Source organism: Tursiops truncatus, chromosome 20 (genome assembly GCF_011762595.2).
Source record: "Tursiops truncatus isolate mTurTru1 chromosome 20, mTurTru1.mat.Y, whole genome shotgun sequence".
Lineage (NCBI taxonomy): Eukaryota > Metazoa > Chordata > Mammalia > Artiodactyla > Delphinidae > Tursiops > Tursiops truncatus.
The window spans coordinates 37,621,200-37,648,941 of record NC_047053.1 but is presented as its reverse complement, the minus strand read 5'-3'; the positions used below and the strand labels follow the sequence as shown (position 1 = coordinate 37,648,941).

Here is a 27,742-nt window from a genome sequence, read left to right as displayed (position 1 = left end):
TTCTGCCTCTGCAGCTATTTAAAAAGCTGCCGAGGCCAGAGCATCCCCACTTTTTGCAGCACTTCCGGCCCCCGGCTCCCTAGTGTTACAAGCAGAAAAGAACAAGCAAACTAAGAGTTCGGGGATTGACTGCGTCTTCAGAGTTCATGGACAATAGAAGTGCAGAGGTCCCCATGCTCCTGCACACTGGCGGCTGCCTTGCCCCCTCTTAAGCCCCCTCCTGGTGTTCTCTTGCTTCTTTTCTCCAGGGTTCCCTCTGACATGAGCAGTGGAAACAACTCACATTGTAGCCTCAACTTAGTGACATCTCTGACTCTCCCTTTTGCCCGCTGGTTTCAGTTATTTTGACTGTCCAAGCAGGTGCTGTCAATCACTGTCCCCTGAGGCTTCAACACCCGTGTGGGACCATTCTGTCTGGGCTGAGTGTTCTTGAACAGGCCACTTGTCCTTCCTCACTTTCCAAGGACTCCAGAAAATAATTTTACAAACTCTCTGCCTTTGTGTTGTTCCTTTTGTCACTCTTTCCTTCCCTTGTTCTAGGTGAGAAGCGCCACTGCTTTGACGTCACCTATAATCCCAGCTATGTGTATGAGAAAGAGAGTGAGATAATCCAGACCCGAATGATGGACCAGGCCATCAATAACGCCATCAGCTATCTTGGTGCCGAAGCCCTGCGCCCCTTGGTCCAGACACCGCCTGCTCCCACCTCAGAGATGGTCCCAGTTATCAGCAGCATGTACCCCATAGCCCTCACCCGTGCCGAGATGCCGAATGGTGCCCCCCAGGACCTGGAAAAGAAGAATGTCCAGCTGCCAGAGAAGAGTCTGCCTTCTGAAAGAGGCCTCTCCCCCAACAACAGTGGCCACGACTCCACGGACACTGACAGCAACCATGAGGAACGCCAGAATCACATCTACCAGCAAAATCACATGGTCCCTTCTCGGGCCCGCAATGGGATGCCGCTTCTGAAGGAGGTCCCCCGCTCTTATGAACTCCTCAAGCCCCCACCCATCTGCCCAAGAGACTCCATCAAAGTGATCAACAAAGAAGGGGAGGTGATGGATGTGTACCGGTGTGACCACTGTCGAGTCCTCTTCCTGGATTACGTGATGTTCACTATTCACATGGGTTGCCACGGCTTTCGTGACCCTTTTGAGTGTAACATGTGTGGCTATCGAAGCCACGATCGCTATGAGTTCTCATCTCACATAGCCAGAGGAGAACACAGAGCCATGCTGAAGTGAAGATCTGGGCCCAGAGATGATTTGCACCTGAGCATTCAACATCATTTTTAAAATACCCCTCGCCTAACAAATCACTCTCAAAACAAACTCAGTTCCAATCCCTTTTCATGCCATTTTAGTGTCCAAAGGATCACGTTCACATGGGCAGCAGAGAAATGCTGTCCCCATTCAGAAATTGTTTGCAGATATATCATGTTACTACTTTTGTGAAACCTTTGTTTTCCCGTCAGGGACTTCAATTTTATGATATTTAAAAGCCAATGAAGCATTTGGTCATTATCTTTTGCAGCAATAGACAGGCATTCTTTGGAGTCTGTTGCCAACCAGAAGAGTCCCCTGGTTGTGCTGCATGAGACATTGTTTCTGAGACACATCACCCATATGTGGAAAAGACTTTTAGCCATATGCCCAGGTCCACAGAGAAGAACAGCTGACCAGCTGACCTTGCTGGGAAGGCTTGCCCTTCTGCACTTCACACAAGACTAAAGGGTTAGCATATAAACCTTCCATCGCAAATTATAGTCTAACAATAAGGAAAAGAACAGCCATAAAATGTTACCAATAACTGAAGTCCCTAGTCTCCAAGCATCAGATCCACTTCTTACCACACAAGCAAAAATAACCCAAGTTTTCTGATGGTACTTCTGCTTCTACTCTTTACCCTCCCGTCTCCAATTAAAAGCTGCTTTGAGTCAAACCATTCATGCACAGGAGAAACTCTCTCTCAGAGGAACTAATGGTTTCAATATAGACTGTCATGGGAACTCCAGGAGGTTGTCCACCATGGGTGATGGCATCCATTGCCTGCTGTCTCGAGTGGCAGGCTTGCTTCTGAGGCGGGGAGTTGTTAGCAGCAGCACCCAGGGATGGAGGGAAGGAGGAACAACCACCTGAAAGTTTTTCATCTCCTTCATGGAATATTGGTGGACAAACCCAAAGCACACCGGCCAATGATTTTTTGACCAAAAAAATACCAAAGAATCCTGAAAGTATGACTTAGCCTCCCCCTCCCCACAGGAAAGGAACCGAGGATGACCAGGATCAGAGCTGAACTTCAGGATGGAGTGAGAGGGGAGCACCTCTGCTGGCAGGATATCCTCGATCAGGCAGGTCGGAGTTGGGGGGAGGGTTCCCAACCCCCATTTTAAATGGAGCTGTTGTATTCCACAAAGATTCCCGGAAGTCTGACCTTGGTTCTGCAGATGTGTCGGTCATCTTTATCATTAATTATGGGAGACATGCTATCAAGGAAAAGTGATGTAATAAGCGTAAAAGTAGGGCTTCCCTGGTGGCGCAGTGGTTGAGACTCCGCCTGCTGATGCAGGGGACACGGGTTCGTGCCCCGGTCTGGGAGGATCCCACATGCCGCGGAGAGGCTGGGCCCGTGAGCCATGGCCGCTGAGCCTGTGCGTCCGGAGCCTGTGCTCCGCAACGGGAGAGGCCCGCGTACTGCAAAAAATAAATAAATAAAAAAAATTTAAAAAAAATGTAGAAGTAGCACTGGACTGAGGGTCACAAAATCTGCTGATTCCATATTTGCCACTACTTAGCCAAGTGACTTTGGGCAAATCACTTAACTCTTAAAACTAAGCTTCCTCAACCATAGAACTAGGAATTGGATTCAGATGTTCTCGAAGGTCCTTTACAGCTTTAAATTTATGTGATTATGCAGGAACCACAATTATTTTTTTAAACCTCTTAATGTATGGGTATTAAGCAGAAGAGTATGTATATGAATATACGTTTCACATTTCTTTGGTGTGAAAATGGAAGTATTGTTAAGTTTTTCCTTTAACCACTGAGTTGTGGTGTGAAGAGGATGGTGGAGAGGAACAAAAAACAGGAAGGGATTTTGATCTTGCCCCAGAGTGTACACACAAACGGGCACCTGCAGCTGCTTGCCAAAGCCTTTTTTTTTTTTTTTTCTCTCCTTTTAAAGAACCTATGTTAGGGAAAATAAATCCGCTTCCAGGAACAACTTCATGGAGCCTGTTTACAAATTAAGAGTCAGCTGTGTGAACATTTCTACCGGAGCCAAGAACCCACAATTCCTGATGGATTAGCGTTTTATGTATCTGCCTTGATATTTCGAAAGGGCTTTATGCATTAGGCTCAAACTCAACTCGTTTATGTGCTGCCAGTAATTAAAATGTTCCACCACAGACTGCACAAATGGTTTATCCTTCTTTGTAGCATGGCGTCTGTCTCAGGAAAAAAGATCTTGTGAAATTCCATGGCAACAGTCCCAACACGTTTGAGATTTCAGCTAAAAGACTAGATGTATTTCGGTGTGTAGTCTTCAGTACCTCACTGTATTTCCATAATCCTGGACTCCAAGCTACACCAGGTTGCTTATACCCATTGTGAAAGAAGAGCTGCTTATTATATTCTTGAAATATCACACATCATGTTGACTCTTCAGGGGACAAAAGAAAGAGCGTTTGAAAGCAAGGATTAGTAGGAGAGAAAGCTAGGGAAAGCGAGCATTTCTACCAGCTTAGTGGGAAAGTCTTTAGTGAAGAGACCAACTCCTGCACCTTAAGATAGTGAAACTAAGGCCCATCCCACCAACTTGGGAACTCTGTAAGTATAACCCTCATTTCCTCTGTGAGTAATGGATTTTCTGAATGATTTCCATTCTTCTGAGGTCAGTTTTCTGAGTGGGGCGACCATTCACACAGGCTGCACTTTCGTTGTCGCATTCTGAGCCTGGACTGGGACATGTCAAGTCCAGAGAAAATGTATATGTGGAAACTCCACATTCTTAAATCTTGAAGTTGAAACAGGTGGTATGTAGTCGTTCCCACAACACAGGTAAACACTTACTTCTGCAGGCAATCCTTATTCTACTTAACCCCCTCCCTTGCTGGGGGTGGGAAAGAAGGTAAAGGAGAACCTTAGCAAGATGCCTAGAAAGGAGGACCGAGGAGGATTCACATCTGACCCTGCTGGACGGTGAGGTCCCCTGGCGGCTTCCGACAGCACGTTTCCTTTCTCAGCCAGAGTCCCTGTGAACGTGAGCCTCATAGGTCTTCTCTCTCCATTTCCCACCAACCCTCTTATTAGCCAGGCCCCCACCACACACCCAGGAGACCGAAATCTGAGGAACAACCAAACCCGTGAAAAGTTCCCTTACAGCCAAGGTGGCAGAATTGGGATGAGTGTGGAAAAGACCGAGAGCTGGCTCTCCAAATGTTCCTTATCGCTATTTGAGTTGTTGCATAGGTGTTCCTCCTGGCAGAGAACCAAACAGAGGTGTCTCCCCCATTACCCTCCACCAACACCACCAGGAAAAAGAGAGATGTTAATAAATCCACCAGGCTTTAGATTCCCTAAGTCATTCTCCCAAAAAGATGTATTAGCCTTGACACAGAGAAGCTAGCTAATCATATGCTTTGTTACCCATTCTGAACTGTTCCTGACTCAGCTTCTGACTTTGTCAGTGACAAATGTCTCACCTTTTAAATGCAAGGCTTAACATTTTGCCAGACCCAGAAGTAAAGCAGCCTCAGATTTCTTTTGCAAAGATAAATGTTTAAAAACACAAAATTTTACTCAGTTGAAACGCTGTGTTATTAACAAATCTCATGTCAACATAACATTTTTTCCAGGTAGGCTCTGTATCACTGTTCTTATCCTCTGCTTTTTTTCCTCCTGCTAAATGTGAGATTTAGAATGTTTTCAGGGGAAAAAAGCAGTACTTCTGATATATATCCCAGGACAGCCAGTAAGACTGTAATGGAAATGTTAAATGTTTAGTGTTTGAAGTCCTAACTTTAAAGTGTACTCCACTATGAGTAGGTACGTTGGTCTCTAGTGGAGATTTGGAAACTCTGTGATACTTAAGATTTGAGTTCTCAGAGTGTCCAGGCTCTTTGACAAAGACTCAGAATTAGGAGTTTGAGCTCAAGAAGAGAAAAGAAAGTGGAGTGATGAAACTTCTGTCCTAGAAAATAGAATTAGGCTGTGCAGAAGACAAGAGATACACAGTGATCTCTCTTATCTTTTAAAGAATTAGGAGCTATTTTTGTGCTCAGACAGAAAGTATAGTTCAGAGAATCTCTATAGGCAGAGTTCAGAAAAGCAGAATGATTTGGGATTTAAGTGCCTGTAAAGAGGACAATTTTGACCTGAAACCAAATGCTAAACCTGGGTCATCCCAGGGAAAGGACTCTGTTCTCTAAGCCTAACAGACTGAACAGTTCTGAGAATGATGAGTGAACCCAGGGTCGGAGACTGTGGACTTGGAAGAGCCTAGAAGAGAGGTGTAGGCTTTCGACTTGTATGAGCTCAAAGCACAAGACTGTACCTCTGTTTACCCAAGCTGTATATAGCGTGTCCCACATCATGCCAGCAACATGAGAAACAGGGGCTTCCCTGGTGGCGCAGTCATTGAGGATCCGCCTGCCAATGCAGGGGACATGGGCTTGAGCCCTGGTCCGGGAAGATCCCACATGCCGCGGAGCAACTAAGCCCATGTGCCACAACTACTGAGTCCGCACGCCACAACTACTGAGCCTGCGTGCCACAACTACCAAAGCCCGTGCGCCTACAGCCCGTGTTCCACAACAAGAGAAGCCACTGCAATGAGAAGCCTGCGCAACACAAGGAAGAGTAGCCCCCACTCGCTGCAAATAGAGGAAGCCCGCACGCAGCAACGAAGACCCAATGCAGCCAAAAATAAATAAATAAATAAATTTATAAATAATGAATTTTTTAAAATTAAAAAAAAAACATGAGAAACAGGTCTTTGCACTTTGAAGAAGCTGGAGGCAAGTTTCCTCTGAATATTACAATATTGGAGTGTCTTATATGCTGATATTGAGTTGTTATTTGAAACTGGAATGTTAATGTTTTGATTTTTTAAAATGTAAGGACATAACAATATCTACCTCCCAAGGACGTTGTGAGGTTTCATGTAATTTTGTCTATTAGGTAAAGTTACTCTGTTTTTTGTGTGCGTGGGGGCAGATTTTGTTGAATGGTTGCAAATTTTCCACTATATGTACTGTATCTGGATTTAAAGACATGGAAAATATTCAAAGACCATACTAGGACTGTGATAGTAATTCACTTGCCAATGAAGGCAACTGATCGCTAACACACGTTTCCTTCATGTTGTTTTAATGCCTAAGAGTAAAGAATATGCTGAGCCTTAGAACCAATGTGTGTGAACCACATGGTACAGATACTTCATGGCTTTGAAGCCAGGGAAGTAGCCTAGCTTTGCTCCCTCACCGTCTTACGAGCCCTCAACCATTAATTCTTCAAGCGATTTAAAGTTTCCTCAAATGGTTCTCACTGTCCATCTCTCCATCCACCCCACTCTAGAAGCCTGGAGAGCAGTCCCATGATGCCACCCACCTTCTCCCAAGCCCATGCCATGCATCTGGGGGACCTAGTTCATTTTCTGAATACGGGTGCAGCTTTGCTTCACCCTCTCCTAAAAAGACTGAGAACAGACATTTTGACATGTTAGGAAAATGGGGCAGCCTTAAAAATGACTGATCCCATTGCCAATGACTCATTTACACAAGGACTTTTCCAGGTTAGCAGACAAGGTCCTTTTCGGTGGGCCTGCTTCTGTGGGTTCACAGAAACCAAATTACTGTGGGTTGCAAAGAATTAGCAGGTCATTTGAAAAGCAGACATCCCTTCACCCAGACTGTGGTTTTGCATGCTCAGGTTCTCAGTCTGTGAGCTTTGGTGAGGGATCCTTTTGGCTACTGGAAAAACCATAGTTTATTTTAAATTTCTGGTTGCCAAAGCCACCACACGTGTGGTCTGTGGATGACCCTTGTCTGCAGAATGACGGGGTGGGGGCAGGGCAGAGAAGGGAACATGGTTTGGGGCTCAGGGTGGCCTTCCCACCAGGAGTGAGGGAGAGACAACTTGCCGAGTGGTTTTGACACAGGCTGTGCTCACAGCACGCTCATCTGGGTTTCTCAGAAATGCCCTCCCTGCCCAGCAGTGACCTTCTCTCTTGACTCCTCTCGGATTTTACCTGGAGTCTGACCCCTTGGACCCCTGTAGTGCCCTACTCCTCTGTAAAGACTGTGTAAAGAAGCAGCTTCTGAAATGTAGCAATGCTAGCCTGCCAGAACCGTAATGAATGCATTCCCGCGTCACAAACAACCCTGCTGATAGTTTTCAAAGTTTCTTTATTATGTTTGGTTTTTACACTGAAAAATAAAAAAAAAAATACTGGTGTGTTTAAAATTAGTCATTGTGCACGCCTATCATTTGTCCTTGCTGCTGTCAGAAAATGGAATTAATTCTGCCCCTAAGAATAGTTTCTTAATTTAGCCCCTCCGGCTCTTTCTTAAAGTTCAGATACCTAGATAAAGAGAATTATCATTGAAATAAAACATCTTGCCTGAGGCCTTGCTGAACCTGCCGTTGGTATCCTGCCGCTGGCCCCCATGTCCCCATGGTGGGGTTCTGGTTCCACTGGCCCTTAGTTCACTAAGGGGATCTGAGGAGGTCGGGGACAGATTTGGCACGGTGTCTCCCAGTTCCAAGACACCAGCCCGCCCTCCCTCCCAGCAGGGATCCTTCCTGAAAGACAGGCAAGTCCTGATTCTTCCATCTCTGGGTTCTCAGAAACATCCACGCTGGGGAACTCAACTGGCAGGAGAACTCGGCCACATTGAAATGTAATCTGTAGATACTTGGAGGCCCAAGCCTCAGGCGCTGGGGGAAACTCCTAGGAGAATGGCATCGGGATCACGTGGCTCTCTTCCTGTCTTGATATCCTCTGTTCTCTCTGAGAAGAGGTCGGAAAAGAGTGTGAGGGGTGGTCTGGCCTTCTGCTTAGCCTCATCCAGAACACCTTACCTTCCCCTCCTCGGTGGAAGAGGCAGGAGGAAGACGTTCCTGAAGTTAGGGGCTAGCAAATGCGGGGCCGGGTCGGTGGCAGCTTTCACTGGCTCTGTCTTCAGCTCCATCCCCCCCTTCAGCACCACTAGACAGCCCTGAGACTCTCCAGCAGGTTTTCCAGTCTCCGCGCTAAGGCCAGGGAGAGAGGAATGGCTCTGCAGCCTGCCTGTGTACTGGAGCATTAAATACATTCGAAAATAGCCCCTCAGGAGCTGATTTTCAGCCTTGGAGAGGATGGTCTGTGGCCTTCCCCATCCTCACTCCCTTCCCAAAGCAGAAGCAGCTCAGAAGAGAGGGAAGCGGGGAGACTCCTCTGCTGGGGAGAGAGCTCGGCAGCTGGCTGGGTCTGGGATTGGGGCTGAATGGACTTCCTTCCAGCTTGATGACAGCTTCCTTTACTAGTTCTTGGCAACTAAGTGGATGCTTTGGGGGTGGGGGTGGGGCTGGCGTTGGAGGCCTCCCTACACCTGCACCCTCCTCCTCCCCCATCCCTCAACACAAGCAGGCCATTCACTCAGGCTGCGGTGCAAACCTCCACCTGCAGGCAACTTCCACCCGAGGGCAGGCAGGGGGACAAGACCTAGCTCCCTTCCCTCCCTCCCATCCCCTAGAATCCAGAGTCTGAGGAAGAGTGGCGGGGGGTGGGGGGGGAGTTCTGGGAAGGCCAGGAACGCTGAGGACTGGTAGAGGAGGTCCTGCAGCCAGGACAGACACAAGGTCGGGCTGCAGAGCATTCCCAGTCAGACAGTTGTTTGCATAAAAGCCAAAAGCCACTGCACCTGGGGTGGGGAGGCCCTCTGGGGAGGTACTCCCTGGCTTGGGGGAGAGGGGGGAAGGAAGGTGTCATGGAAAGTCCCTGAAGGACACGGGGTGTTGAATTTGCTGCGGTTTTGTTTTTAACTCTGTCTTGACCTGTGAAGTAGGCAGCTGCCTCCCTTCCCCCCAAATAACAGAGCTTCCCCCAGAATAACAGGAACATACCCAGGGAAAGAGCCTGCAGTGGAAAGAATGGAGGTTAGAGGGCCTGCGGGTGATGTAAATTGCCCCCCTTCCCCAGGACTGAGGGGGCAGGAAGCCCCAGAGCAGCCTTTTCCCATCACCTCGCCTTTCCCCTCAACCCCCAGCCCCCCAGGCCCCCTGGCCCAGAAGAACTGCCTAGTCAAATAAACCACAGCCCCGGGGGTGGATGGGAACTAGGGGGGCAGATGCCGCCTCCTCCCCCAGGCTCATCCTTCCGTTGTCTCAGTCCCTGTGTTGCCCCCACTGGAATCACATTCTCAGCACCTCCACCTCCCTCTCACAAACCTTACCTGCCCTCCCCTAGACTCGTGTGTGTGTGTGTGTGTGTGTGTCTGTGTGAGTGTGTGTGTGTGTGTGTGTGTCTGTGCATTGGGGGAAAACAGGCAGAGTCAGTGAATCCAGCAAAGCTCTGTAGTCTCCGTAAAGCAAATGCTGGCCTTGTGCAGACTCCAGCTGAGTACTTGGACTCCTGGGTGCCAGTCCCAGCCCTGCCACTCTCTGGGTGACCCTGGGCACTCTGCTTTCCCTCTCTGCGCCTTGATTTTTTCCTTGGAGTCACGATTTCTGAAGTTCTTTCCACCAGAGACAGCCTGGCCTCAACCCCACTGCTCCAGCCAGACCTTTCCCATCATCCAGAAACAAGAATAGGAGAGAAAGAAGGTTCTGTCCCCTCTTCCTTCCCTCTTTGGGAGGGAGGTGGGGCGCTGGAGCCAGGGTGATGGCGGCCTATGATTGTCCCAAGTGGTCGTAGAAAACCGTTCTATAAAATTCCAATCCCGGCCCACAAGCTGGGGGTGGGGAGTGGGGACAGGGACGGACAGTGGAATGGTGGGAGACTCTGAATATGGGCAGTGAGGTTGGGTCTGAGCCCCGGGCCCCTGTCCTCTGTCAGGACGTCCTCTTAGCTCTTCGTGGACTCAGACGCCAGATTCCCTGGTTGGGGGTGCCTGGGAGAGGAAAGAGAAGGCCGGGTGGAGTGGGGGAAGGAGTGCGGTGCGAGGTGGGAGTTGAGGGGTGTGTGAGGGGAGGGGCAGCGGCACTTCTGAGAAACAGCTCGGCGTCTCAGCAGCCCGCAGCCTAACCCCCTGCCTGCGGCTTCACAGCTCGCTCCTCCTGCCGCCCACGCCGCTCGGGGCCTCTCCGGGGGTCGGCAGCCCCCGCGGAGGCGGCTGCTGCTGGGGAGGAGCGGTAGCTCCGGGGACAGCGGAGTGGAACCCATGGGGCGGGGAGGGGGGACGGAAAATGAAGGAAGGCGTGGGTCGCGTGACACCCCAGGAGTAAAAACCCATCCTTTACTCGGGGTCCTGAGCGCTGGACCTCGGCGAGCCGTGTGTCCCCCCTCCTCCCCCAGCCCAGGTACTCTCCCTTCACACCCCGAGCAGGATCCAGAAGTGAAACTGCTCAGGGTCACAGCCCAGCGCCGCCGCTGCGCCCCGCCCCGCCCTTCCGGGCACTGAAGCCTTGCAGGATCTCCTAGCGCTCGGGCGACTGCAGGGGAGGAAACTGGGGGAGGGGAAGGGGAAGTGCCCCGCCGGGCAGTCTGCAAAGCGAGGCCTTCTCCCCTGGGGGTGCCCGCTCGTAACCACGAGTGGGAACCTCGAGAGGCGCGGACCTTAACAACGGGAGCCGAGGGAGAGGCGCTTGCACTTCCCGCCACCGCCACTGGGTGTCACTGCAGCCGCGCGGCTGAGCCGGCTCGGGGCGGCCGGGAGGCGGGGGAGAGGGTCCCAGGGAGCTGGACCGCCGCGCCCGCGAGGTCTTCCCTGGCCTTCGCCCCCGGAGGCCCCGCGGTGCTTGGATGAGGCGCTCAGACCTCCCTCCACCCGCCTGGTCTCTAGAGGACTTCACCCAGCCCACCGACTCGCAATGAAGAGCAAACTAATCCCCTTGCCCCGCGACGGATGGGCTCGTTGCTGTGGCGCCGCGCGACCCTACTCCCTCTGGCCCGGGGATCGACGGCGCATCTTCGGCGGCTTCGGCGGGGCCGGGTCAGCTGAAAGTCAGGCACCGCCCCCCTAAGCGCACCCGCTGGCGAAGCCGGCGGGCCTTTCAGCCTCAGAGGCGGAGGGGGCTCTGTCCAGACAGGTGCCCGCAGCTCCGCGACAGCTCGAGCCCGTCGGCGCCGGCGACCGCGTGCAGGCCGGGTTGTTCCTGGGGGGAGAGGAGAAAGGAAGGGCTTGCGGAAGGTGCAGATCATCTTGCGCACGTGTTGCGGAGCCAGAGCGACTGTGGGATGGGTCCCCGGCTGCATTCTCACTCCTACTCACCCAGCCGCCCCTTCCCACCCCCAGCTCATCCCTTAGATGTCTGGGACGGATGGCTCAGCTTGGGAGAAGGGAACCAAAAGGTGGGAACCTGTATCGGGCTGATGGATGTAAGAGGAGAGGGAAGAAAGGAGATACCCTGGAATGCCTGGTAGGAATGTGCACTTCTACACTGTCTTGGATCTAACTCAGGGCGTGCGTTGGGCAAGTAAATGCAGAGGAACACGTCCATCGGCTGCGGGTCTGTGGGGGTACAGGTGGCCCGTTCTGTCCCCGTGTACAGCTTCCCCTCACACTCCAAGGTCACAGGGCCCAGCGCCACTACAGAGACCTTAGAGGGATCCACGTGGCGGCCCTAACAGAGTGGCATTGGCTTACCACTCTCCCTCAGTCTCCCCAGAACCACAAGATAAACCCAATCCGAGTAAAAACAAACTGCTTACCATGAAAACACAGCTCCGACTAAACAGCCCTCCAGGTGCCTGGGAAAGAAAAACCTGCCCTTTCCTTGGGGTAGACGCGGCCCTGCAAGAGGACGCTAGAAGCCATCACAGCTCAACCCACATGAGATTGAATTTCAGGCCTCATTAGGGCCTGGTACAGCACGACCCTTCTCAGCCCAAACGCTACCGCTTCCCAACACCCCTTCCTGTATGGACATCATGAGGGACCCCCGAGCACCAGCCTCAGCCCCCAGGATCACCCATTCCCCTGTGGTTCTTTTTTTTTTTTTTTTTTTAATTTTATTTTTTTCCCCTGTGGTTCTTGATGCCAGTCTGCAACATCAAACTCCCCCAACATACGATTCTCTCTTTTGCCTCCTCTCCCAACTCCCTACCCCAGCTGAAAGCTCTGTCTGAAGAGACTACTACACACCTCACGCCCACGCCCCAAAGCTGAGTTTCTGCTACAGACCCCCACCACTCCCCAACCTCTGTGCAAGTTGGACCAACCCCTGACCTCTCTGGCTCCTCTCTTCTGCCTGCTGGACCAGAGAGGTGGTTCAGTAGTGGAAGCCTTTTTTTTTTTTTCCCCCAAATACACCATGAAGTCGAACTCCCAGATATAAAGGCAGTGCTCCCTCCAGAGCTCCCCAACCTGCCCCCAAACCCCTGCTGGAACACTTGAAAAGTGCTCATGTAGACAGTTCAGAAGAAAGGATCTTTCTGAGTGTCCTTGGGCTCCCCTGCCTCTCTCCTTTCCTCCCTCCCTCCCTCCTCGGTGTGTCTGGCACCGGAGCAAGAGGAAGGAGCCAGACAGGGTCACTGACCTGAGGTGGAACCCTCAGGCCTGCACCAGGAGGTCCTCCGCTCATGAACTTGGTGGCTGCATAGATTTCATTGACCAGGATGTCTGGGGAGCAGGGAGAGAATGAACTGGCCAGAGTTTTGTCTGTCTGGATGACCCTCCCAGGACATCCTAGGAGAGATGGGCTCCCCTAGAATCATGCCCACCTTTTCCCAGAGTCCAGAAAGTTGGCACCAGCCCTCCCTGCCCTCCATACCTGAGCAGGCAGGGAGGCCAACCCTGTGGCCACACCCTCCTACAGGCCCAGTTGCTGCCAAGGACAGCTCTGCGCCTTGGTGCCAGGCTCACAGCAGCCACACTAGCCCCAGGAGCCGGTGTCCATGACGTACTACAGGCCTTTTAGAGCCAGCTCCCTGCGTATGGCCCTGCACCACCCTCTCTCAATGCTTGCGTCCTCAGCAGGGGGAGATATGGGGAATTTCCTTTTCTTTCCCAAAGTCTTTTACCGGTTTCTGAAATGTTCTTTAACAAGGACATTTTTTAAGATAATCAAACCCAATAACTTAATATTGAAAAGACAATATCTGAGGCACTAGCCTCTACCTGCCCCGCCTCCTCCTACCAGCCCAGATTTCCTCATAACCACAGGCCTCCGCTATCTAGCACTGCAGCTCTCCTTGGCAGTCCCTTCTGCTGTCTGGCCTCTGGGGGTCATGCTGCATCCTCAGAGCTGGGGAATCTTGCCCTGGTCTCTCTGTGAGCTGAGGGGCCCTTGTCTCCCGCATTCTCAACTGCTGCCTCTCCTCCAGGAAGCCAGCAGTCTCAGCCACTCACCAAGGATGTCCAGCTGCCGATTTCCAGTATCCAGCTCAGGGCTGAGCCAGCTGCTGCCTCGAAAGGCCCCCAGCAGTCCAGGTCCCTCATGGTGGCCCTGAGAAGGAAGGGGGCAGAGAAAAAGGACAGGGCGAGGAAGGACTGTGTTCACCACTCGCAAGATGGGCTGAGTCTGACCTCTGTCCCTAACTGCATCTATGACCTCGGGGGGGACTCTCTTTGAACCTCAGTTTCCCATTTATAAAATGGGAATGATCTCTGTCTCACATCCTCCAATTAGCTGATTGACATAGAAGGGCTTTGTCTCCTGCCCTGTGTCTTAGGCTGTGAGGGGACACTGTGTCCTGTTTTTTGTTTGTTTGTTTTTAAATAGAGCTTTTTTTTTTTTTAACATTTATTTATTTTTTGGCTGTGCTGGGTCTTCATTGCTGCACTGGGCTTTGTCTAGTTGCGGTGAGTGGGGGCTACTCTTCATTGTGGTGCGCGGGCTTCTAGTTGCAGTGGCTTCTCTTGTCGCGGAGCAGACTCTAGGCATGCGGGCTTCAGTAGTTGTGGCTCGAGGGCTCTAGAGCGCAGGCTCAGTAGTTGTGGCACACGGACTTAGTTGCTTCGTGGCATGTAGGATCTTCCCAGACCAGGGATCGAATCCGTGTCCCCTGCATTGGCAGGCGGATTCTTAACCACCGCGCCACCAGGGAAGTCCTGTGTCCTGTTTTTATGCAGCCTAAATCCCTGGACATGCTTAAGAGGTGACTCATTGTAACCCCTTTACTCTCACCCCGGCCTGGACCCCTTGCACCTATGCTTCGGAAGTGGCCCTGGGCATCCATGGCCAGCACACAGCCAGTACCAGCCAGCTCGAGCCCGAGGGGCAGCCACTGGTAGGATGGTTCTGGGAACCGTGGCAGGTAGCAGGTGGCAGGCAGCAGGTTGCACTGGTCCCTGCCTCCTTAAACCCTGCTAAAAAGAAACAAAATCTGCACCCCTCTCACACCTGGGCTGCAGTAAGTTCTTCAGGGTAAACCCCGGAAGGTTCCAGGCTGAGGATGGATGAGGCCTTTCTGCCCACCTCTGTCTGACAGGCCTGGCTCCCCAGCCTGGGATTAGCCAGGGTTGGGGATGCTTCGGTCACGAGTGGCTGCTGGAGCTGCCAAGCCTGGCCCGAGGGCTGGCTGTAGAGGTTGGTCCTTCTCAAGGTCACCTCAGGACAACACCTCCCATCAGCCAGAGGGCTGCAGAGAAGGGAGGGGGCTCTCCAGGGGAGGACCCCCCTACAGGCCACTTGGGAATTCCACCTGGAAGTCAGCCTGGCAGGGGCAGGGGAACGGGCCAGACCTGGCTCTCCCACTGATTTGGGGCAGTTCTCCTCAACGAGGAGTCAGTTTCCTCACCTGCAAAATGGGATCCCACCACCTCGTGCCCAGCCAATCTCAAAGATTTGGGGAGAGATCCTACATTAATTTTTTTTTAAATTATTCTAGATTTTCAAGCTTATACAAAATTAAAGAATAATTACCCGGCTTCAATGTCAACTCATGGTCAACCTATGACTATACTCACTCTCTCCCCTAACCTCTGGGTTATTTAAAAAACAAAGCTGAGACATCATTTCACCCATCAATACTTCAGAATGAATCTCTTAAACGTATAGACTTAAAAAAAAAAAAAACCACAATACCACTATCACCCCTTAAAAAGTTAACCATAGTTCCTTAATATTACCAAATATCTCATCAGAGTTCAAATTTCCCCCAATTGCTCATAAATGCTTCTTCCAGTTCTCTAGTTTGGATTTGAATCAAATAGGTCAACACATTACATCTGCTTGATAGATGTCTAAATTTCTTGAAACCCCGTCTTTTCTCTTGTAATTTTTTGTTGTTGAAGAAGAAACTGGGTTATCTGTTCTGTAGTTCCCCAATCTGGATTTTGGTAATTGTATCCCCATGTGTCATTTCACATGTTCCTCTGTTCCTTTTATTTCCGATAAACTAGTCATTGGATTCAGGGAGCTTGATTTCTTGGCAAAAATAATGACCCGTTGAGGTTCACACGTGTGGAGGGAGGGTCTATCTCTTTGCGATCTGAAGATTGAGCAGGAGTTCAGGTGTTACCAGTCTGATACCTTTCTTATAAAGCTCCCCCATCATGTAAGAGCTGAAACTATAAAACTCTTCGACAAAAACATGGGCTGGTATGGGCAGTGGGCAGAGGCCAGACCCTGCAGGGTGCATCGGGGCTGAAGTGGAGGCACGGGGGAACAGGCGGAGTGATATTCTGGAAAGATCACTCTGGACGCTGAAGGACAGACTGGAGAGGGAAGCCAGACCCACAGGGCTGAGTGCTGTGGGGTTCCATTTATAGGACTTTCTGGAGGGCATAGAACCAACTGTAAGGACAGGGAGCAGACCTGGGGTTGGGGAGGACGAAGAGGGTTGACAGGGCGGGGGGTGGGGGGTGCGTCACAGGGACCTGTTGGAGGTAAGGTAACAGAGCCATTGTGTGACTTGGTGGTGGTAGATCGTGCGTTTCTCAGGACTCCTTATCTCGCCAGGTAGCCCAGGACTTGCCAAGGACACGGATGCTGTCTGACTCATCTCCAGCTCCCAGGCCCTGTCAGAGTGACCTCCATAGCTTTAGGTCCTGTCAGGAAACCTCACCGGGATGACAGTCCCCTGTCCATTCATTCATTTAACAAGCAATCCTTGGGCACCCACTATGGGCCAGGCTCCATGTTGGGCACTGGAAACTCTCAGATGACCAAAAGAGGACCTCAAGAAACATCCAGGTTTCTAAGAAATGACTGGGGGATTAGTGGGGAGATGGGATATACAAAAAAAAAAAGAAACATCCAGGCTTGGCCAGCATGTGGCCTCGATCCATCCGACACATTCTCAAGGCCTTGACGGGTGCCCACCCCTCCTCTCTACTCCACCTAACCGTGCCTTGCCAGACAGAACTCACGCCTGTGAGTACCAAAAAATAATCTTTATTGTCACTAGTATAAAACAGAGATCAACTGGCCTCTCAGTCTGTACAAAGTGTGGAGTGTAAAGACCACCGGGGCTGGGCTTCCCTGGTGGCGCAGTGGTTGAGAGTCCGCCTGCCGATGCAGGGGACACGGGTTCGTGCCCCAGTCCGGGAAGATCCCACATGAGCCATGACCTCTGAGCCTGCGCGTTCGGAGCCTGTGCTCCGCAATGGGAGAGGCCACAACAGTGAGAGGCCCGCATAACCGCAAAAAAACCCACAAACAAACAAACAAACAAAAGACCACCGGGGCTGCCCCCATTTCTCCCATAATGCCCTGCCCCAGAGCAGCGCCACGAAGGGGAGATGCCCACCCAAGTGCCTTCCCTTAAGGAGAAGTTAAGGTGGACCAGGCGGGGAGCACTTTCGGCCTGAGGGAGGCCAGGAGCAGAGGAGGAAACCGGGGTGGGGGAGCCCCCAGCCATTCACGATGACCCTGGCCCCACTTCCTGCCCCCTCCGCGTCCACCCTAGGAGCAGCGCAGAGTGGGCTGAGACGCAGGCCTGCCTGTGTGGTGGTCAGAGGGCCACGCGGGTGCAGCAGTGGCGCAGCAAGCAGGGCAGGATGCCGCGGTTCAGCTGGTGGAATTCCACAAGCTGCAGCAGGTCGGTGAAGCGAGTCTGGCCCTCGTCCATGCTGAAGTACAGGCGCCCCTCCTCTTCGCTCTGGGGTGTGGCCATAGGGGGTGGGAGGTCAGGGAGGGGCCCGGGGCCGAATGAGCTCCCTCCTGGGTCAGGGCTGAGGTCCCCACAGCTTGAGCAGGAGGAAGGAAAGAGCGGGAGACCCCAGGCACACTGGGGGCCAGCGTGGGGAGGGGGCCTGGCGAGGAGGGCAGGTTGCTGGGACTCCTGCATCTCCACTGCAGCAGGAACCTGGGGCTACTCACCGGCATGATGAGGTAATGTTTGACTTTCTGCACATGGCACAGCGAGAGGACAAAGCCCTGCGGGTTCCGCTGGCTCTCTCGCACGAGGAACACGCTGCCAGGAGACAGGGCAACATTACCCGAGGACACACGGCTGCCACCTTGACCCACGTCTCTCTTGTCCCCGGCGCTGCTGCCCTGCCCAGCCCTGCCCCTTACCCGTCTACCAGGCCCTGCTGCCCGATGAGCCGCTGGCTCTCCTCGCGGGAAATGCGTCCGTGGAACCAGGGTTGGGTGCAGTGGATGGCTGGGGTGAGGAGAGGCAGAGGGGCGGTCACTCCAGGGCGGGGACCCTCGTTCTAACCCCCCCGTGAGGAACGCGCAGAGAAGCCATGGCAGTCCCCACTCCTGGGGACGGCGGGCCCTCACCCACCTGCACTGAGGCTCGTGCCGGAGCTCGGGGTGGGCAGGCTTAGTCGGTGGTTCGTCTTCTTCTGCAGAGCAAGTGAGGGACACGGGGGGGTCAGGGCGTGGCTGGGGTATTACCAGCCCCTGAAGAATACAGAGCCTCTTTCCGCAGCTGGGGGCCTCCCCTCTCCCCTCGCTTTCCTCTTCCCACTCCATGGAAACCCATGTGGAGAGTAGGTCCCCAGAACAAACCCTCCAGGCCTGGGCCTCCTCCAGGGCGGCACTCAGAGCTTCCCGGGGGTTCTCGATGACACGCCCGGCGTGGCCAGAGAAGTCCATGGCCACCAGGGTGTTGTCTGAGACACTCCTCTGCAGATTGGACAGGGTGGGGGGATGGGTCAAAGCAGGACCCAAGTATCCCCAGCACGGGGCCTGGGTGCCTCCCCCGTCTCCCCACACTAACACCTCTGGGCACACTCACCAAGGGCGGGGAACCCACACAGGGTGGGCGCAGGTGGCGGCACAGTGCCTGCTGATAATTCTTATACAGCTGCACCCCATACTGGGAGGTGGAGAGAGAAAAAAGGCCGGAGGTCAAGCAGGTGCTGGGAGCTGGGCGGTGGCACCGCCCCCTACCCAGACCAGAGCTCCCCAAGAGCAGGGCTACGTCTCTGCCCCTGGATAAGGGCCTTTCCTGAAGCTAGAGCTGAGACTCCAGCCTTGGACCAAGGATTCTGAGAGAGCAAGGTTGTGATGCCCCCTCATTCTGGAGCCTTCCTGAGGGCAGAGCTATAACTCCTCCCTCACCCCAGGGATCCCCAGGGCTGGGCCAGCCCCCCAAGCCAGTGCCAGGACCTCACCTTGAAGAGGCGGAAGGCGGCTAACCAGCAGGTGCGGCTCTGTTCATCCTCACTGCAGAAGATGCGAAGCCCCTTGTGGCCATTTCGAAGCTTGTTTGGCTGCAGGGAGAGGAAACCGGCTGGTCCTATATCTGCCTTTAGGACCAGAGATCATCTCCCGTCTCCCGTCTCCGTGGGGCAGGGCAGGGTGCAGGGAGAGGAGTCTGGGGGTCCCAGAGGGAGCTTAGAAGCCCCAGGTAGGATCCTGGTGCTTAGAAGCTCCTGCTGTCTCCCAGACCAGGCCAGGCTCTTCACCTTGATACAGAAGCCGAAGTCCGTGGGCATGCCGTAGAGCTTGCGGCCCTGGGTCACCACGTACACGTTGGACTCGTTCACATCCGCTACATACTGCAGGTGCCTCGGGTCCTGCACAGCACAAGGGAGCAACACTCGGTAAAGGCAGACCCCATCCCCCACCACTGCCCCCCTAAGCCAGCTGGGGAGAATTCAGGCCCAGAGAGGAGCAGAGAGGTGCCCCAAGTCACACAGCACACAGAAGTAGAGCCAGGACTTGAACTCAGTTCACTGCCTCTCCCACTGCTAACTCCTGAGGCAGGTAAGTTGGGAGGGAAAGAAGAGCAGCTGTGGGTCTCAGGGCCTAGAGGGGGGAAGGTCCAGGAGTTCCAACAGAGAAGGGGCAGCTCCTAGAAGGACCAGGGATGGGGTATCTGAGGGGCTGGGGCTGTCACCCTCAAGACCTCACCTTGGAGGTGCCCTTGGTGGAGTAATAGAGGCCAGACCGGCGTAGGAAGCAGAAGAAGCGTTTCCAAAGCTTGCGTCCTGACCCCCGGAGCTGCAGGAAGCCCTGGATCTCTGGGAAGCTGCCTGCATTCAGGAAGTTCTGAGGCCAGAGGAGAGCAGGGTGAGAGGCTTAGAGGTGGACAGACACACAGACACACAGACACAGACACAGACACACACACACACACACAGACACACACACACACGCACACACACACACACACACACACAGGGCTTCCCAGGCCCTTCCTTTATGGCAGGAGGTGCTTCACATGCATTTATTGTCTTCATTTAACAAAGAAACTGATGGTCAGGCAGAGAAAGTGACTTGTCCACGGTCACTTAGGGCTGCGCTGGGTTTTCCACCCCAAAGACAGAAGGCACAGGCTTAAGGGCCAAGAAGCACTGGGCATTCCTGCGGAGTCATGGACATGCCGTGAAATGGGGGTGTCCCCTCACCTGGATGAGGTCTTCGTGGGATATGCCCGTGTGTGCGTCCAGACAGCTGGAGACCATCTTTTCTGGGAACAGGGAGTGCTGGGGGAAAAAGGAGCCAGGAGTCAGGGACTGAGGGTCCAGGGTGGGGATCGGGGTGTCCCAGTGCCCAGACCCCACACACACACACTCACTGGGGTGTTCTTGAACAGCTCGTACTTGGCAAAGTTCTTCCGGAAGAGAAAGCGGCTGTCTCCGCCGATAGGCCAGGCAGCCTGCACTTCCGCCACCGATTCATGGTCCTCCAAGACCCGCTCTACGGTCAAGGGCAAAGAGCAGGGGTCAGTGGAGACCAACGAGGCCTCCCGGATGGGCCACCGGCCTAGCCCAAGGTGTGAAGCATTGACTCCCGGGCCAGGCAGCCCCCTGCACCCCAACTCACCCAGTGCTAGGTGGGGGTGGCCCTCCACCAGCCCCCAGTTCTCGTCACTCAAGGCATGAGATCGCTGCACCAGCATCTCACACACGTAGCGAGCCGTGGCGCCCGCTGCCACCTCCACTGACCGGCAGGCCCCATCTTCACTGTACACCTTTATGACCTGTGCCCCAGGAATGGCAGAAGACTCGGGGAAGGGCAAAGGATGGTTCTCTCCCGTCCCCCGTCTGCTCTACCCTCAGGGATCCCTGACCAAATCCCCCCACCTCCTCCGGGGCGGCACTGTGTCCAGCCCTGTCCCATAGCACCCCACGCTCCCTGCCTTCTTTTTCCCAGGACAACTCACATGGGGGCAGCTGGTGTCTCGAGGGAGCAGCCCCCTTGCACTGGAGGGCCCCCCAAGAATGGGGGTCTGTGAAGGAGGACTGCAGAGCTCGGGGAAGGGGTTGGGGATGGAGGGTAGAGAGGTTGACCGCAGCTCCTCCTGTCGAAGAAGTTTCCTGGGCGGTGTGGGGGGAAGGAGGGGGGAGTGAGGAGTTGACTGCAAGCTTCTGTGCGTTACCCCGGCGCTGACCACTCACCCCTGGCCCCCCTCAGCCGTCACCCCATTTTACCTGCTGGTCGGAATGGGCAGAGGCTGGGACCTCTTCACCTCCCCAGACAGAGGAACATCGGGAGGTGGGGGAGTCCCAGGAGGGGTCCCGGGGGCCAGGTACAGGTCTTCTGGGGAGCTGCTGAGATGAGGTGGAGACAGACCCAGCTCCATGACATCTGAGGGAGAAGAGGGGGCTGACACAGCTGCTCCTGTGCCCTTGTCCTGGGGAGAGGGGCCAAGAGGACCCAGACCTCCTGACTTCCCCCTGCTGTCAAGGTGCCCCCCAGAGTTTACACAGCACCTCCTTGCTCCCCCCTAACTGGCATTCCCTGGAGCCTTTGAGGAAGGGTAGATTGTGCCCATTTTAACACAGGGGACACTGAGTTCCTGAAAAGGAAGCATCGTTGCCCCATCACAGGTGAGCCAGGGAGTGGAACCCGGTGTTTGGGCTCCAAGTCCAGTGTTCTTCCTTAGGCCCAGGTTGTCCAGGGGAAGAGCTGTGAGGGTCCCCCACCACAAGACAGGCAGCGGCAACAGACTCCATGACGCACGGATGGTCTGGGGCTCAGCGTCTCGGTGTCACCCTTTCTGAACGTGGGGCATTCACTCCTCTGGGCTCTGCCCCAGGTTTTTCCAGCGCTTTGCTGTCAGAGCCTGTTGTGGCAACGCCTTCCCAAGTGCCGAGTGATGCACAGACGGGGAGAAGGAGGTGCGGAAGGACAGGAGCCAGGAGGGCAGGAGGCGGGCTCAGCTGCTGTGGGAGGGAGGAAGCTAGCCTGGGGGCCCTCGCCCTAGCAGCCCCCAAACCTTGTATGCCTTCCCCAGGCCCCTCCTCCTGCCTAAATTTCTTAAGGCCTCAATGCCGAGCCACTTCCTCTGAGAAGCCTTCCTGGATTTTCCACATTCAGACTGAAGGGCTCCCTCTCCACACTGTGCTGGGGCCTCTGCGCCAACTACTGTGCACCTGTCTTATCCACCCACTGGTCTGAAGATGCCCGGCCACCCCAGGCAAGGCCAGGGTCTTACCCGTGTCTTATCACCCACAGGCATCCAGGACGAGTAAGGAGAGAAGAGATGAGGCAAAGGTGCCCACTAGCGGGTAGAGGCATTGCAGGCCCCTCCCCCACAGGAACCAAGACCCTTTTGGCTGGGCTGAGACCTGGGAGGACCTGGGAAGACTCACAGTTCAGCCCCCTACTTGCTCTCCAGACACTGGGCCGGTGCTGTTCGGTGCCTAAGGTACCTAGGATTGGCCCCCGCCCCCCCAGGAGGAGGCAGGTCCCCAACCCTTAAGTGAGGGCATTAGGAGATCTGGGGGACAGGTGAGTCAGGGTGGGGTGGGACAGCACTGCCTGGGGCTCTCCATTCAACCTTGACTCATCTGCACAACTTCCTGGCTTAGGAGAAACAAACAACCCTGCCTCTACCCACCCCCTCCACTCCCCCCCCCAATCTACTGGCCTGGGAGGAATGGGGGAGGGGCCGGGAACAGGACGGGGGGAGGAGGAGGAGGATGTGGGGAGGGGGGCGCTGAGGCTCCTCTGACATCATCTCCTCCTCCCACCCTTGGCCTAACTCCAACTCCTCCAGCACAGGTGGCACCTGCAATGGGCCCCAGTAGCCACCACCCAGCCCAGAAGCCCCCTCACCCAGGAGGAAGAGAAGGAAGGCCTGGCCTGGATTCAGAAGCCCATCTGGAGTGGAGCTGACCTCTCAGGGGTGCCCCTAGTGCACCCAAAGTAACCCAAAGAAACATGCAGTGCTCCCTCTCCTGTCTGGGGCCCTCAAGACTTTCATTCTGCTGCTGCTGCCCACCCTTAGCACCCAGGACTCAGCTGGCCCATGAGGCTCAGACTCATCACCCCTGGGGGATGAGGGTCCTTCTAATTAATACACTCTCCTGGCTGTCCTGGCCAGAAGTGTACTCAGGAACAGGAGTAGAAAGTCAAGACACACAAGAGGACAGACACAGACAGGCAGACAGGGGAAGGCCAGGAGAGAGAGAGCCAGGGGGGTCCTGCCAGGAAGGGGAAGACACACCCACCATCGAACATCCAGAGACACCGGCACATCAACACTCCACTCGCACCCATCTAACCTCTGGCAGCCAGCCCTGGTGACTTCGTTCCGAGGAGGACTAGGGGAGGGGCTGCAGGGGCTACCTCCACCAGGAAGCCAGAGACCACCAGTGCGGTGGTCTGGGGCCCAGAGGACTGGGTCCTCCCCCATCCCAGAGGGAAGAGGAATCTGGGCAGCATTTGGAAGGGAAGAGGGTAGATTTAAGTCAGACTAGAGTCTGGCCTCTGTGGGCAGGAAGGCTGACTCAGGATGGGTTTAGCCTTCAGATTCCTCCACCCTGCTCTCCAGACCCTTCTAAGGCAAGACAGGCACGGGGCAGTGGGGACCAAAGAGAAAAGGGAGGAGAAGCGGGGTCCTAGCTGCCCGGCTTGGGCAGCCTCCACCCCCATCGCCAAGAGAGCTGAAGCTTTCAAACTGGGGCCCTGGGAAGGTTATATTGAAGAAATCGACCCCCCAAATCAATCTGTCCCCTCATTACTGCGAATCCCAGCGCTGGCTTCCCCAGCAGCCTCTCGGCCCCGGCGGCTCCGGCCCCACCCTCCTTCCCGTCCTCCAGGCCTTCAGCCTCCTTGTTTACTTCCAGAATCTTGCCCCACCTGGCTGGCCCCGAGGGCGGGTGGCAGGGCCCAGTAAGAGGCCCGTAGAAAACAAGGCCACCTTCGGTACCTCCCAGGGGAGGGGGAGGGGCTGGAAGCGCCGGGAGGTGGCGGGAAGGCCCCGGCCTGGCCCAGGACCCCACGCCCCGCCCCCATCGGGTTTTAGTGTGTGTGGGGGGGGGAAAGGCTCTACCCGTGGGGGAGCCCTTAGGGTGAGGGCCCAGGTGAGGAGGCGGGAAACCCCTAGATGACCCGGAGCTGGGGGGAGGGCCACGGGCCCTGAGGCCCCGCCCACTCCCTAACTAGGGAAAAAACGCCCAATGGGAGTCCGGGGGGCAGCTCTTTTAAAGTTTAATTTGGGAAGAATGCTGGAGTGTCTGTGGAGTTAATCATTACAGGCTGCTAGCCTTCACGGGGGGCCTCCCCAGCAGGATATCGGGGGAGAGGGGAGAGCAGAGTCCAGGACAGGCAGACCAAGAGGGGGCATTCTTGAGGGGCAGTGGGGTTGCAAGGCCTGACAATGGCGGGCAGGTGCATTCTCCATCCCCAACGTGCCAGGGAGACCCAGACTCGGACCGGGTCTTTCCTCAGCCTATTCAGACAGACGAGGCAGCCCTCCCCGCCCCGCACGCACACACACTCTTCCCAGGCCCCCCCGAGCTGCAGATCCCCCAACATCTAGCCCTCCAGCCTGCCGAGACCACTTCTTTCTGAAGCCAGAAGAGACCACCCCACGTCCCCCGGGCCTGCCCCACCCCCACCTTCCCACCCGAGGGCAGGACCCTGTGTTCCTGAGTCAGGATACAATCCAGAGAGACGGAGCTCTAGCAATTAAGAGAATCCCTCTCCTTTACTGCCCTCCAAATTGGTGGGTGCCCCGCTGCCCCCGCGGAGACGTCTGTCTTTAATAAAGACTTGGGGGAACTCAAACTGGGGTCAAGTCAGACTGAGCTAGGGAGAGACTTGGGGCAGCTCCCTCGGTATTCGGACTCCTCTCCTAGCTCTCTGGGAATGTGGGGAAGGGCTAGTTTCAGCGGGAAAGCCACGTCTCCACGGGGTATCTTGCTTCCCCGACCCCATCAGCTGGTTCCTGAGTGTGTCTGGGGTAGGGGAGGTTAGGGAGGGGGAGATGCGGAGAAGGACGAAGGACCAGGCAGAACGGGAAGTGAGCATAGGGAGAGACTGGGGGTAGACGGTGAGGAGGGGGCGGCATGGGAGACTGGAGAGAAAGAGAAAGCGAGGCCGCTAGAGCAACACAGCAGGAGGCCAGATCTTTTTCCTTATTGATCCTGCATCTCCCGGTGCTCCCCGACCCCAAGATGAAATGCCCGCTCTGGTCCTTACCTGGACCCTGGGTGTTGGTACACCTGGCTGGGGCCACCGGTTTAGGGAGGGAGACTCCAAGCCCTTAATTACCTGTCCCCCTCCTGTCCCCGCCCTTGGCCTGACATCACTGAGGGGGGAAGGGGAGGGGGAGCCAGGCGGCCGCCCGTCCTGTCCACCTGGGCATCCGGCCAGCCAGCTCCTGGCCCTGAGACTGGCACAGCCTGGGGCCCTGGTGCGGCTGCGGGGTGGGAGTAGGTTGTCGTCTGGGACCGATCTCGGTCCCCTTACCTGGAGGAGCCCCAGCAGGAGTAGCAGGACACAGCGTTCGAAGTCCGGCTCTATCTAGGAACATCAGATGCCTGGACTTGACTTCAAATCTGCTCCCTCTTCTCTACGGGTGGCATGAGGGTGTCCTGACTGGACGCAGAAGTGGGGGCAGGCTGAGCTCTGTTGTCCAGGCTCCTGGCCCAAGGAAACAAATTATCCTGGGCAGGTGGGGGCGGGGCCTGAAGGAGGGGCAGGGGAGGAGGAAGCACAGGAGGAGGGGCGGGGACTCCCTGACACTCTACGCTGGCTGGGATTGTTTTTGTCCTTCTTAGCAGGTGCCAGGGGAGAGACAGTCGAACTGAACTGCCTCGAGAGCGAAGATCTAGTATCCTCATGACCTGGGAGGGAGAGGCTGGGGCCTGGAAAGTCAGGGAAAATGGCCCAGCCCACTCTTCCCCATGCCCCTCCCCAGACCTGGTCTGTTCATTGGCCAATTTAGGGGGCCTGTCTGCTGCTCAGGGTCCTACCCCCCTGGAGCAAAGGGCACTCTGCGAAAGAGGGAAGCCAGCCAGAGGGAGTCCAGCAACATGGCCTGCCCCTTGACCTCCAGCCACAGTCTGGCCACCCAGACTGCACCCTGGCCCCTCAGAGGCACCCAGCATATATCTTCCCTTCTAAGCAAAGTCCAGGGTCTCAGCTTCCCCTTCTAAAATCGAAGAGGTTAGGCAAGGTCTCATAGCAGGAGGAGTGATTTGGGGAAAGGTCTGGCCAGGTGCCAGGGGACTCCCCTTAGCGCTCTCCTTCTGCACTAGGCAAACACAAGGGTGGAGAGAGGGCCTGGAAGGCTGAGATCAAAGGCAGCAGCCGCCTTCCAGCCCAAGTGGGTGACAGTGGGTTAACCAACAATTCATAGGGGTGATAAGAGGTCTGCCCTGGGGGACCAAGAAGGAGTGGCTCCAGGCTCAACTTTCTCCAAACTGTGTTTTCCTTGGAAAAACCAGTACGAGCGGACTAAGCAAAGATGTGGGGGAGGGGGCAGGGTCACCCGGGCCACTAGACAGCTTGTGCAAAACATAGTAGACAACTCACTCAATCATTCCTTCATCCACTCAACTAATATTTGTTAAGTACCTAGTATATGCCAACCCCATGCTTAGCACTGGGGATACAGTGAGCAACAAAACAGACCCCACCCTTATCTTCATGCAGCCCAATCAGGGAGACTGGTGTTAATCAAAGAATCACACAAATAATAAGAAATGACAGGAGAGGGCTTCCCTGGTGGCACAGTCGTTAAGAATCCGCCTTCCAATGCAGGAGACACGGGTTCGAGCCCTGGTCCGGGAAGATCCCCCATGCCGCGGAGCAACTAAGCCCGTGCGCCACAACTACTGAGCCTGCACTCTAGAGCCCGTGAGCCACAACTACTGAGCCTGCGTGCCACAACTACTGAGCCTGCGCTCTAGAGCCCACGAGCCACGACTACTGAAGCCTGTGCACGTAGAGCCTGTGCTCCGCAACAAGAGAAACCACTGCAATGAGAACCCCACGCACAGCAGCAAAGAGTAGCCCCTGCTCGCCGCAACTAGAGAAAGCCCATTCGCAGCAACAAAGACCCAACGCAGCCAAAAATAAATTAATTAATTAACTTAAAAAAAAGAAAGAAAGAAATGACAGGAGACAACTATGCTGGGAGAATGGCTTACCCAGGGAGTTAGGGAAGACTTCTCTGTAGAAGTGACAGTTGAGCAGAGGGGAAGTTGTATGGGGCAGAGAGATTTGGATTAGTGGATGGGAAGTGGGGGGGGGGCACCTTTCATGATGATGGAACAAACGTCAAAGCCCTTGACTAAACAGGACAGAGCATGCGTAGGCAGAGTGGGGTGGAGAAGGAAGGAGAGGAGGCCACACAGGTGCAGCTGAGCAGGTGTGGAAGGTGTGGGGAAAGGCTTTGTACTCAGCTCTGTTTCTCAAAGCGTGGCCTGTGACCACGGCCTCCAAATCTCCCTAGGCTTGTATAAAAAAACAGATCCCTGGGCCCCTCCCCAACTACTGAATCTCGGTCTCTGGGGCCAAGACCCAGGAATGTGTGGTACTGACAAGCCCTTGGGTGGTTGTTCTGTAAACCGGGTTTACGAGCCATCTATCCTGTCTGTCCAGACCAGCAGGAACTATGGGCAGAGGCCAGACCCTGCAAGGTCCATCTGGGCTGAAGTAGAGGCACAGAGGAGCAGGAAGATTTATATTTTGGAAAAATCACTCTGGATGTTGAAGGATAGGTTGGAGAGGGAAGCCAACTCAGACTTGGAGGGCTGAGGGCTATAGGATTCCATTTATATGACTTTCTGGAGGGGCCAGAATGCTAAGGACAGAAAGCAGATCTGGAGTTGGGGAGGAGGGAGAGGGGTTGACAGCAGAGGAGCTTATGAGGAGGTAATGGAGATGTGTATATCTCGGGTGGACGTACAACAGGACTCACAGAACTGTACACTCAAGAGGATGTGTATTACTGTGTATAAATTATATCTGAATTTCTTAAATAACAAAAGAAACAAAAAGGAATAGATTTATAGATC

The 27,742-nt window shown here is 54.7% G+C and overlaps 2 protein-coding genes across 13 annotated transcripts in view; one reads left to right on the top strand and one right to left on the bottom strand.

Annotated features, from left to right (window-relative positions):
• Positions 1 to 7,466, top strand: part of IKZF3 (IKAROS family zinc finger 3) — an 89,143-nt gene extending 81,677 nt beyond the window's left edge. For all 4 annotated transcript variants that reach the window (XM_073797238.1, XM_073797239.1, XM_004311568.4 and 1 more), the window contains one exon: positions 541 to 7,466. In XM_073797238.1, the coding sequence (XP_073653339.1) occupies positions 541 to 1,244 (704 nt within the window). In that variant the 3' untranslated portion in view covers positions 1,245 to 7,466. The remainder of the gene's footprint in view (positions 1 to 540) is intronic.
• On the bottom strand, positions 7,389 to 27,742 carry GRB7 (growth factor receptor bound protein 7). 9 transcript variants are annotated; one of them, XM_033846453.2, is made up of 19 exons: positions 25,188 to 27,742; positions 20,918 to 21,074; positions 20,650 to 20,803; positions 20,310 to 20,466; positions 20,062 to 20,183; positions 19,892 to 19,969; positions 19,395 to 19,532; positions 18,947 to 19,057; positions 18,653 to 18,751; positions 18,274 to 18,354; positions 17,818 to 18,161; positions 17,604 to 17,691; positions 17,406 to 17,499; positions 17,027 to 17,184; positions 13,490 to 13,586; positions 12,678 to 12,760; positions 11,851 to 11,889; positions 11,169 to 11,294; positions 7,389 to 8,010 (listed from the first exon to the last, which is right to left on the bottom strand). In XM_033846453.2, exons 1-18 carry the CDS (start codon positions 25,249 to 25,251, stop codon positions 11,199 to 11,201), a joined length of 2,160 nt encoding a protein of 719 aa, XP_033702344.1. In that variant the 5' UTR covers positions 25,252 to 27,742; the 3' UTR covers positions 7,389 to 8,010; positions 11,169 to 11,198. The 9 variants fall into 9 exon arrangements, 8 of the variants coding, with proteins under 8 accessions (XP_033702344.1, XP_033702343.1, XP_033702345.1 ...); XM_033846452.2 differs by having other exon boundaries at positions 7,389 to 11,294; XR_012328435.1 differs by having other exon boundaries at positions 11,001 to 12,760; positions 25,188 to 27,741.